Raw genomic sequence first — 11777 nt, forward strand, 5'->3', positions numbered from 1 at the left:
ATGAGTAAATGATGACATGAGGATGAAGAAATGATTCCTTTAAGCACTAGGCTGTAAGCTGTGAGGGTACAGTCATTTTAAAAAAGAGCATGTTTCACCCAAAAATGAAAATTCTGTTTTCATTTACTCACCCTCATGTCGTTCCAAATCCGTAAGACTTTCGTTCATCTTCGGAACACAAATGAAGATATTGTTAATGAATTCTGAGTGATTTCTGTCCCTCTGTTGACATCTACACAACTACCACTTTGATGCTTCAAAAATTTCATAGAGAGATCGTAAAATGAATCCATATGAATTGAACGGTTTAGTCCAAATTTTCTGAAGAGACTCGATCACTTTATATGATGAACAGATTTAATTTAGGCTTTTATTTACATATAAACATGGATCAGCTCACACATCAGTTGTGGTAAACGGAAGCTCAAGTATGCTTGCATGATGTGCGAGAACCAATGAGGTTCAATCTCGCACATCAAGCAGGTTCAGTTGAGCTTCTGTTTATGTTTGCTGATCAATGTTTATATGTGAATAAAAGCCTAAATTAAATCTGTTCATCATATAAAGTGATCGCGTCTCATCAGAAAATTTGGACTAAACCGCTCAATTCAAATGGATTCATTTTATGATCTCTTTTTGAACTTTTTGAAGCGTCAGAGTGTAGCTGTCTATGGAGGGACAGAAATCACTCAGAGTTCATTAAAAAAATCTTCATTGTGTGTTTTGAAGATGAACAAAAGTCTTACGGGTTTGGAACGACATAAGTGTGAGTAATTAATGACAGAATTTTCATTTGAGGTAAATATTACCTCTTTAAGCTTTATTTGCTTCTTCTCATCACAACCACATCCTGTGATCAATATCAGCAGGGCTTTTTACACATTTTCCAGACACAGATGGTCATGAATGTGAGATTTAATCATGTTTTAACACCGTACAAGAAAATAATCTGTCTTACACAACGCACATAATTTGTGATAAACCCTATATGGACAGAAAAGGCCGTGCAGAAGTACAAAACAGTCATTATATACAGACAGATCAATGAGTTCATCTTCAATCTACATTATCCACATCGCTTTGCATCCTATGATCCAATGGCACGATCCAATCATTTCGGGCTCAAAATGATCATTTGTAGGAGCTACGGGCCTCTCGCAGTGAGCGGTCGTAAGGCATGGATGCAAAGAAAGAGTTCCTCAGCTGACAGTTGATGAAGAACACGATGAGAAGGACCAGCAGGAAAAGCACCAGACACATCACCACGTACGTGGCCAGGTCAGGTTTGTCGGGCTCGCCCTCTCGGAGCGCGCTCCCGCGGCCCGTGGGCTTCAAGAGGGCCGACACGCTCACGGGCACGTGGGACACGTTCATCGGTGCCGACGTGTGCGTGTTGGTCATCAGGTCGAAGTCTCGCGCCGCTGCCGTGGAGTTCAACAGCACCTGCCTCAGCATGATGAATCTAGCGGACACTGTTAGACTGCAACAGACAAATAAACACCAGATATGGATGTTTATACTAGTAAGCAGCAGTCACAGTATATAAGCATTCTAATTGACTAAACATCAAGCTGTTTTATACAAGTGTTGAATTTATATTTCTTATGTATATGAGATGTAGATTATTATTGCATTATATTATGTATAAGGGACACAGGTGCTAATTGTCACAAAGTCTTTATCTTAGGTTTGGAGTCAAAAGTCAAATTTTACAAATGCTTCTTTCCTTTAGCAGTGGTTTGTTTGGTGGGTTTCCTTAGTGTTTTTTATTTTTTATTTATTTTTTGGTGAATCTTATTCTCTAAACTTAAACCTAATATCAACATATGAAGCCTTCAGCTGCAAAAGCCTCTAAGTGCCATCTGAAATTTTTTCTAAAATGAGCATTTTTATCAGGCTCCTATGTTTAGGTTCAGTAACATCACTTTAATGGCAAAAAATAAGTCATTGCCATTAAAGTGAAAAGAAAAAAAAAAAAAAAAAAACTGACCATAAACATAGGAATCTGATAAAAATTATAATTTTAGAAATCATTTTCAGGTGGCACTTGGAATGGAACTCTTCATATGTTTATTATATTTGTTGGCTAACAAGTGAACACATTAAAGTCATATTGACATAAATAAACACAAAAGTCACTACATAATAAAGGTAGATAGTGTTCAATGTGTTCTCATTATAAGTACTTTACATGAAAGGCAAGTTGTCACGTGGTTTAGTGTTGTAAATTTGTACAGTACTTTCCACTGGCCAAAACAATGTTTTGTTTATTTATGTAGTGTTGCTCTTTCATGAATTTACTTTATAGGCCTAATTGTTCCATTGCTGAAAGCCATTTAATTAATTCACAATTTGCTTTTTTGTTATTTCAGATAGCATTTCATATTTCTTCTCAAACCAGTGTCAAACACATTGTGACAACATGCCCCGTCATGTTCAACGTATGTTCAATGAACTGTATCTTTTATCCAGGGCAATAACGGTGTATAACAGTCCTCAAGACATTCATTTTTGTGTCTGCACAGTAAGGGACTTTCATAAAAATAAACCTGAACTGAAAAATAGGCTGGAATAAAACATGTGACAACTTACCCCGGTGTCCTCTACATGTAACTTTGAAAATACAGGCTTTTCAAAACCATATTTTAATGCAATAAAAAATAGTAAAAGTAAATAAAAAAAAACACCGTAGATATAAGTATTAAGATAAGATAAGCGTTGCGCGTTATTTACGAGGGCTCCACTCACTGTCTGTGCGCCCCGGACAGAAGGCGAGGAGGACGCGGCGCGTCGTTGCGTTCGCATACCACAAACTCCCCAAGACCACCAGACCTCCAACACACCTCAGACAGGGGCTCTGATCATCGGCACTACATCCACAGATGGCTCAAACTGTCTATCCATGTCCCGCAATGTGATTTCCCATAGATTCTTGCGCTACCGGAGAGAGAGGACCTCTCCAATCACACCGACGGATCCAAATCTCTCCAAACGTCGCAATAAACGCGCAGTGAAGCGCAGTAACAGCGCAAAACGGGTCTCAGTATATCCTTGCACACAAATAACCACTCATTTCACACCTGTTTCCATGGTTTGGTCTAACCAAGCTCCCGTCGCATGTTTATATCCAGGGAAAGTGGCTCTCCACAAGCGCATCCGTCATCCCCGACCTCCGGTGACTGGGGGCGATCGATCCGGTTCGGCTGGAGAGGAAGTGAACAAATTAAAGAAACATAGAAACGAAAGATAAACGAGCAGTTCTCTGTGCGCAATGGAGATGGAGACGCGTAAATCTCCCTCCCTCTCTCTCCTCAGACAGACTCTTCAATTTGAGACAAAGTGAGTGGAAGAGTTTCAGGAGGGTGCGGAATGTCTCGGAGAGGTTTTACAGGGAGAGAGAGAGAGAGAAACATGCAGCCTATCAGCTGAACCAGACATTTAAAGGGACCGTTTGAGCTGCTGATGTCATGATGAGTTCGTTCTTGCTCAGAATTGTGCGTAATATCGCATGTTGGAATATCAAATATGTGTTAGTGTTATTGTCCCAGAAATGTAGTTGCTGCAAAATTAATCCTTCTCATGCATTAGGCTATGTTGTGCTAGACGTATTGCTAAAGATTGCCTTTTCTCCTCAACAAATAATAAACCTGGCATGCATAATGTGCCAAGTTTGGGATAATCTCTGTAACTAATCTAACTGACCCATTCATACAAGTTTTCTTTAGAACTTAGCCCTGCTAAATGTGATGTTCAAGTAACCTCTCAATGAAGTTGCAGGTCATTGTTTAGTGTTGAAGCTTATTAATATTCATATGAGTTTGAGGACACGCCCTTCTTGTGGTAATCACCACTGAAGAACATCATATCACAGCTCAGAGGTTAAACAGCTCATCAATATTCATGAGCACCTGTCTTGAATTAGCTTCGCACACATTGGGGGCAATGAACGGTGCGATGAGGACAAAGTCACATTGGTTGGGTGACCCCTCTAAAGTGAACAGACGGGCCACTTGGACATGACCATAAATGTCATTTAGGCAGAAAGTGTTTGTGCGGCAGTTTCATTCTATACACTACACCTTTAAAAATAAAGCTTCTTCTTAAAGAGAAAAAGAAAACTGTTATGCTGATAGGATTAGAAAATGATGACAATGAATTATTCTTTCAGTGTAGAATCCTCCTCATATCAAGAAGAATTGTACATTGCATAGGGCTTTTATTTTTTTGATGTTCTTCTTTTATATGCTTAAAGAAAGTCATTCATGTTATATTATAGGTTCTTCAGATCAGTGATTTGGTTTCTGAGCTTTTTAAAACAACAATACACTTAAGAAAACTCATCTTTAAGAGAACCACGCTTCAAACCCTCATCCTGCAATTTGCATAAAACTAAAGTCCTTTAAGAGTCTGTGTGAAGAAGACAAAAGTTTTCTTATGACCCTTAATCCGTCATCTGAATAGGACTAGAATAGGCATCTCATCTCATCAGTGCCATCATTACTTTTGTATGGTAATCTGTAACCAAAGATATTTAGAATCACACAAATGTGAAAATAAAGTAAATCTAGAGTGCTTTGCATTCATGATTATAAGCAAACTTAACCATAAACTTAAAATACATTCTGAGATGCTCTTGGAGTTTGTTTTGAAGCGTTCACACATTCTTGCAAATCACTCCCAGACACTTAAAACACCCTTAAAACAGATATACTTCGAAAGAACTCAAAGAACTAACTGGTGTGACTGCATTTTGAACATAATCAGCCAAAATGTTCCAAAGAGTTCATTTGGATTTCGTTTCGGGAGTTCGAAACATCCTATTCAGCTGGTCAGGTATTTCAAAATTAGCCTATTTTTAGCAAAGCATGAAAAAATTACTGGTCATAATTTAAATTAGGGTCCAAATCTTGAAAATGTATGTACGGTAGACTGTCCATGTCCAGAAAGGTAATAAAAACATCATCAAAGTAGTCCATGTGACATCAATGGGTTAGTTAGAATTTGTTGAAGCATCAAAAATACATTTTGGTCGAAAAATAACAAAAACTACGACTTTATTCAGCATTGTATTCTCTTCCGGAATCCTTTCAATTGAATTGATTCCATTGAATTCTTTCATCTTTCAGCGTTGGTAATGCATTTTTACGTCGCCGTGGTTGTTTTTGGCGATTAGGACATCCGCGATTAGTATTCCGTACAAGCATTTTCAATGGAGGGACAGAAAGCTCTCGGATTAAATCTAAAATATCTTAAACTGTGTTCTGAAGATGAACGGAGGTCTTACGGGTTTGGAACGACATGAGGGTGAGTCATTAATGACATAATTTTCATTTTTGGGTGAACTACCCTTTAACTAACTATTAACTACAACTTTTGCTTCAATAAACTCCTAATTACAATTCCTGCAAAATCAAAATTGGGATACTCGATTTCTCATGACACCGGAAAGTGTGCTTTGGCAAGCTGTTTCGAACTCCCAAAACAAACTCTAAATGAAATTTGTTTCGGCCTGATTTTGTTCAAAATGACGTCACATTACTTCGTTCTTTGAATTCGCTTGAAGTAGTATATCATGCCTTAAGGGATGTAGGATATGGTCATGCAGAATAAGGCGTTAATATGTGATTTATAAGTACTAATAAACATCCAATATCCTATTAATATGCATGCTAATAAGCAACTAATTAATAGTGAGAGTCAGACCCTAAACTAAAGTGTTACCAAAGGATTTTGTGCAAGTACATCGGGGCCTTTAAAAAGGTTCTTGATTGGCCTCATGCTTTGTGGTTCTAACTGCCCCCATTATTTACCTTTAATTAAATGCTGCCTGAAACATTTGGGAAAAAGCTGTCAGACGACTGCCAAAGCCTGAAAACATGCCAGTCTGCATTAGATGACCAGGTTAATGTGCCCTAGGAAGACTTTGTCGCCTCATGTAAGCATCTTACAAGCGAACGCTTCGCCTAAAGTGCAAAAATCTCCCAGCCGCCGCTCAGCATAAATATCCTCCGGTGGTATTTGCTTCCGCTGGAAAGGAAGAACATAGCTGTAATTGCGGCGGGCTAAGGAGATTATAATTGCTTTGCAACTGACACTTTTCCTCTAACGGGCCCTGTTTTGCCATTGGGAACCTTCCTGCCTCCCCCACCACAACACTGACCCATTTTTCTGTTCTTGTGCTGTCCAATTCAATCTACCTCTAATCCACTTGCTGACAAACTAAGTCCCTCGCCTTTATGAAATTCCACCTGGAGGGCTGTTACGATTCCAGAGATAGAGTGGACATGGACGGAAGCAAGCGAGAAAAGGAATGCAAGGGAATATTTTTAGACCACTAAACAGCCATCTCTTTGTTCGTCCTCATTATCTGGCCTGGCAATAGAATTTAGCACTTATACTTTAAGAAAAAGCTACCATTCTCCTTCCTCAGCTCTCTTGTCCCAGAAGAAACGCAGGTTCTGCGAGTAATTAACCGTGAAAAGATGTAAAATCACACTTGAGTACAACAGTAGAGCGCCGATGCGCAAGCTTCCTCCTACGTTCCCGCTGATGACAGGAGCTTGTTCTCGGCAGGGGAGACACGGGGTAATGTGAGATAAGTCTTCCCGCCACAGGCCCCCTGACGCGTTGGACGGCAGCCACAAGAGCCTCCTGTGTTCCCTAATGAAGATCTGCGGTTCACACGCTCTTCATCAAGTCGATCTCCGGGTCTTTTCGAGGTTATGCAAAGTTAGCATCCTACTGACGTTTGTGGCTGGGTCGCCTCGTGAGGTTATGAGTGGCTCGTGACAAAAGTGCACATGAGGGGAAGAGGGAAATGGCTGGAAATTTTTATAGAGGTGTGCCATGGAATTACTTTAGCACCTAAAACAGATCACGTCATGCAGATTATATTTTCTGAATTTAGCAGACATACTTCAGAACGGCTTATGAAAAGTGCTTTAGCGTCAACTGATGACTAGCAGGCAGTTTAGGAAGTCACAACATGCTGTTATTGATGTTGTTGTGGATTCACACTCTCACTGGTTTATTGAGGTTTGTTGAACTAGAGGCTCTTGCTAAGTCAAGCATCACTATTGCTCATATATGGATGATATTTAAGGATTAAAATAGTTTGAGGAGAAGTGTGGTGATCATAATTAAGATTTTCACCAGCTTGATGCACTAGCAATGCACTAAAAATCACTCAGACATGCATTTCCTTCAGAAAATATTAAACCCCCAGCTTTCACAGACAAGGCTTAGGCCTAGTCCCACACTAAAATGCATGTTTGAGCTGTTTTAAAGGGGTGGTTGATAATGATTTCACTTTTTAAACTTTAGTTAGTGTGTAATGTTGCTTTTTAAGGTCTACAACAAATGGCTGGTAGGGACTACAATGAGCTTCTTCCTGGGTTGGTGACATCACAAACCCCCAAATTTACATAAAACCCGCCCCCAAGAACACGTAACAAAGGGGGCGGGGCCATGTTGGGCTGCTTTAGAGAAGAGGAAGAGTTGTTGTAGTAGAGTGTTGTTGATGCCGTCATTTTACGCCGGACTGCTTTACGAACGAGAGTCAATTCAACACTGGATTTGCACAAAAGATGAACATGACGACACATGCTAGTGGATGAATTGAATCAACTCCACAGCAACTACATAAATTTATCCACTAACCGTTCAGAAACGTCCAGTTTTATTCTAAAAGTTGTAACTTCTTCCTGAGTCTCTCCATCAGTGTCGACTCCGGTTTGAACAATGTAAGGCTGAACACCGTTACTGACAATCTTCATTTTGGCTGCGTGAGATTCTCCATCTTTGTTGTTGTTGAGCTGTTAAAGCTCCGCCCTCTTCTGGAAAGGGGGCCGGGAGCAGCAGCTCATTTGCATTTAAAGGGACACGCACAAAAATGGCGTGTTTTTGCTCACAGCCAAATAGGGGCAAATTTGACAAGCTATAATAAATGATCTGTGGGGTATTTTGAGCTGAATCTTCACAGACACATTCTGGAGACACCAGAGACTTATATTACATCTTGTGAAATGGGCATTATAGGTCCCCTTTAAACTGAAATCAACTTGCACTGACGCATCTTAAAATATGTCAGAGCCATTGTTTTGTCTCAAGATGCACATCAGTAATTTTTTTTCTCTAAGGCACATTTATAAAAGCTACTTAAATGTCCTAATTGAACTAAGACCTAATCCTGGCTTAATCTATGCCGTGTTTGTGGACCCAGGCCAAAATGTAGAATATGTGTGTTTGAATGTTTAAATAATGCTGAATCTTCTTGTAAACTGAGCTAAAAAAAAAAAAAAAATCGTTACAGGATTTACTTTGAAAGACAGGCATATGGCTGCATAATGGCTGCAGCACACTGATCTCACCCTGGTATAAAATCAGCAGGGAATAAAGAATGTGATCGCCGTGGACCAGCGCTGGCAGACGGCAGGACTTCATTTATATAACTCTGTTAAATAAACAGACACAATCCAGGCAGGGTATGGACTATCTCTCTGTTTCCCTCCTCCTGTACAATGGAGCTCAACATCGACCGCCCACTTTTACAGCAGCCTTGGTTCAGGAAATATTTTTCTCATTCATTTTCTCCAAAGGGGTTTAAGAAAATGATTCATAATATAGAGTTGTGAGCCAAGAACTGATCCGACCAGCTTTCAGATGAATCACAACATTTGATCCAAAATGTTTATGTCAGTCTGAAGCCACTCATCCCATGAAGCATTGCGAATGATGTGAAATTAAAACTTTTGAAGTGAAATTGAACAGGCTTTAAAAATAAAATACAATTCCATAAAGTGCTGGGTCATTACAATTTGTTTTTGTTTGAAAGAAATCAATACTTTTATTCAGCAAGGACACATCAAATTGATCAAAAGTGACAGTAAATAGACTTATAGGCCTGGTTTCACAGACAGGGCTTAGATTAAGTCAGGATTAGGCCAGGCTTAAACCTTGTCTCCGAAACTGGGCATCAATGATTAAATCTTCATGGGAATTCTACAATTAAACACAATTTGACAAAGTTGACAGAAGCATATACCATCATCGTTTTTCTTAGGGAATAAAGTTCAAGTTCGTTTAATTCTGTGAACAGTTATTAATGCTGCACTGAATCATGTACAATCATTTTTACCTATTCACACAAACACACAGTTTGTTGAATAAGATGAGGTCTTTGCTTCAAACATCCCCTATCAAACTCTGGATTTTGCCTGTTTGACTGTTCAACAGCCTCTCCTCCTGAGATGTCTTCATCCTCCTCTTCAAATCTGTCTCAGATTCGTCTCATCTCATGCCTGTCATCCTGAACAGGCAGAACACCTCATGCTGATTTCCATAAGAATGTCAGCTCTTGCTTGCCATGCATGTTTACATGCGACACAGAGCGACACGCCGTTATCATCTGACATGAGAGAGAGGAGCACGGGAATGTCTGGAAATAACCCACAGTTCAACATTATATAAACAGTAGAAAATCCCAAAGACAGACTAAACAAACACACACGCACAGGAATAGATTGGAATGAGAGGAGGATTCGGAGATGACAGATTTCATTAGCACAACCGGTGGGTTGAGACGACTGCAAGGATTGCGAGTCTATCGACGTGTGCTGGACACAAAATCCCAATGCATTTCTTTATCCTTGATGTGAGAGAGAACATATGCACACTCACACCACTCACACACAGCAGTGTTTTCTGTTATTTTTGTGTCAATCTGGCTGTGTGTGCTTGTGTGTGTGTTCTCATGGTTGTGTGAGCAACTATAACTAAGGTACGTCCCAAGACTCATAATGAGCGTACTTAATCACTATTCTATGTTTATGTTTATTTATAAATAATGCGATTAGTGTGTTCACGCTGAAATTTCTATATAGAAAAAGTGCACTTCAAATATCCGGATGATGCACTTCATTAACCAAAAATACAAAGGTTGCGTTCAAAATCGCATACTCTCTTGAGCAGTACTTGCTTTGCAAGTGTTAAACAGTCCCCCGGTTTCACAGACAAGGCTTAAAAGGGTTAGTTCACCCAAAACTGAAAATTCTGTCATTAATTACTTACCCTCATGTTGTTCCACATCCGTAAGACCTTCATTAATCTTTGCAGCACAAATTACGATATTTTTGATAAAATCCGATGGCTCAGTGAGGCGTCCATTGATAGCAAGTTAATTTACACTTTCAATGCCCAGAAAGCTACTAAAGACATATTTAAAACAGCTCATGTGACTACAGTGGTTCAACCTTAATGTTATGAAGCGACAAAAATACTTTTTGTGCACCCAAAAAATAAATAAATAACGACTTTATTCAACATTATCTAGTGTCTGGACGATTTTAAAACTCTGCCTCATGAAGCTTCACAGCTTTACGAATCTTTTGTTTCGAATCAGTGGTTCTGAGCGTGTATCAAGCTGCCAAAGTCACGTGATTTCAGTACACAAGGCTTCGTTACATCATAAGTGTTTCGAAATGTTTCAAAATTTTAGTGGTTCACGTGACTTTGGCAGTTTGATACAAAAGATTCATAAAGCTTTGAAGCTTCATGAAGCAGTGTTTTGAAATCGCCCATCACTAGATATTGTTGAATGAAGTTGTTATTTTGTTTTGTTTTTTTTGGTGCACAAAAAGTCTTCTCATCGCTTCATAACATTAAGGTTGAACACTACGGTGGCCCAGTAGTGCACAACAAAAGAAATTAAGAATTTAAAAAAGCAAACATAAGTTCACAACACAACGAAATCAAGCCACAACACAATGGAAATGCTCCCGACCACTAGGGGGCTCTCAGAGCTCGGTAATGTTAGTTTTCTTTGCCACTGTTCTATAGAGTCGGCAGTAATATCAATAGCACGATTAGTTTAAACAGTATGTAACCACCGTATATCGACATGAAATATTAATTCAATATTACCTAAGTGCAAAATAGCTTCATATTTATACTTGTGAATGATTTGACGCGCTACCACTGTGCATGGTGAAGGGAACGTCTGCCAGTCCCACCAAGTGGTTAAAACGTATAATTTGTATTCATTAAAATTACTTTTAACATTTAAAAACAGACATATTCAAATTCCAAAGCTTGTCAGTCTTACCAACAGGAACTAACAACCTTTGGAATTTTAACATGTCTGTTTTTAAATATTAAAAGTAACTTTAATGAATACAAATTATACGTTTTAACCACTTGGTGGAATTGGTGGATGTTCCCTTTATCATGCGCCGTGGTATCGCGTCAAATCAAAGTATAAATATGAAGCTATTGTGAACGTAGTTGGTTTTTAATTAATATATCATGTCGATATACAATGCTTACATGCTTAAAACTAATCATGGTATTGATATCTTTGTAAAACTGTCGACTTTATAGAACAGTGGCAAGGAATAGTAATATTACCGAGCTCTGAGAGCCCCCAAGTGGTCGGGAGCATTTCCGTTGTTGTGTTGTGGCTTGATTCCGTTGTGTTGTAAACTTATGTTTGCTTTTTTAATTTCGTTGTGTTGTGCACTACTGGGCCACCGTATGAACCACTGTAGTCACATGAACTGTTTTAAATACGTCTTTAGTAGCTTTCTGGGCTAAAGTGTTAATTTTCTTGCTGTCAATGCAGGCCTCACTGAACCATCGGATTTTATTAAAAATATCTTAATTTGTGTTCCAAAGATTAATGAAGGTCTTACGGGTGTGTAACGACATGAGAGTGAGTAATTAATGACAGAATTTTCATTTTTGGGTGAACTAACCCTTTAAGCCTAGTCATAGACTAAAAT

General features: G+C 39.0%; 1 protein-coding gene across 3 annotated transcripts; it reads right to left on the minus strand.

Annotated features, from left to right (window-relative positions):
• Positions 1 to 1002: 1002 nt before the first annotated feature.
• Positions 1003 to 3296, minus strand: LOC137018588 (small integral membrane protein 32-like). 3 transcript variants are annotated; one of them, XM_067383271.1, is made up of 2 exons: positions 3081 to 3296; positions 1003 to 1480 (listed from the first exon to the last, which is right to left on the minus strand). In XM_067383271.1, exon 2 carries the CDS (start codon positions 1453 to 1455, stop codon positions 1132 to 1134), a length of 324 nt encoding a protein of 107 aa, XP_067239372.1. In that variant the 5' UTR covers positions 1456 to 1480; positions 3081 to 3296; the 3' UTR covers positions 1003 to 1131. The 3 variants fall into 3 exon arrangements, with proteins under 3 accessions (XP_067239372.1, XP_067239381.1, XP_067239362.1); XM_067383280.1 differs by having other exon boundaries at positions 2844 to 3296; XM_067383261.1 differs by having other exon boundaries at positions 2749 to 3296.
• Positions 3297 to 11777: the final 8481 nt, after the last annotated feature.

Source organism: Chanodichthys erythropterus, chromosome 1 (genome assembly GCF_024489055.1).
Source record: "Chanodichthys erythropterus isolate Z2021 chromosome 1, ASM2448905v1, whole genome shotgun sequence".
NCBI classification, from domain to species: domain Eukaryota; kingdom Metazoa; phylum Chordata; class Actinopteri; order Cypriniformes; family Xenocyprididae; genus Chanodichthys; species Chanodichthys erythropterus.

What these genes read in the sequence shown, in the direction of transcription:
- LOC137018588 (XM_067383271.1), bottom strand. Translation starts at nt 1,455, where the DNA reads ATGCTGAGGCAGGTGCTGTTGAACTCCACGGCAGCGGCGCGAGACTTC.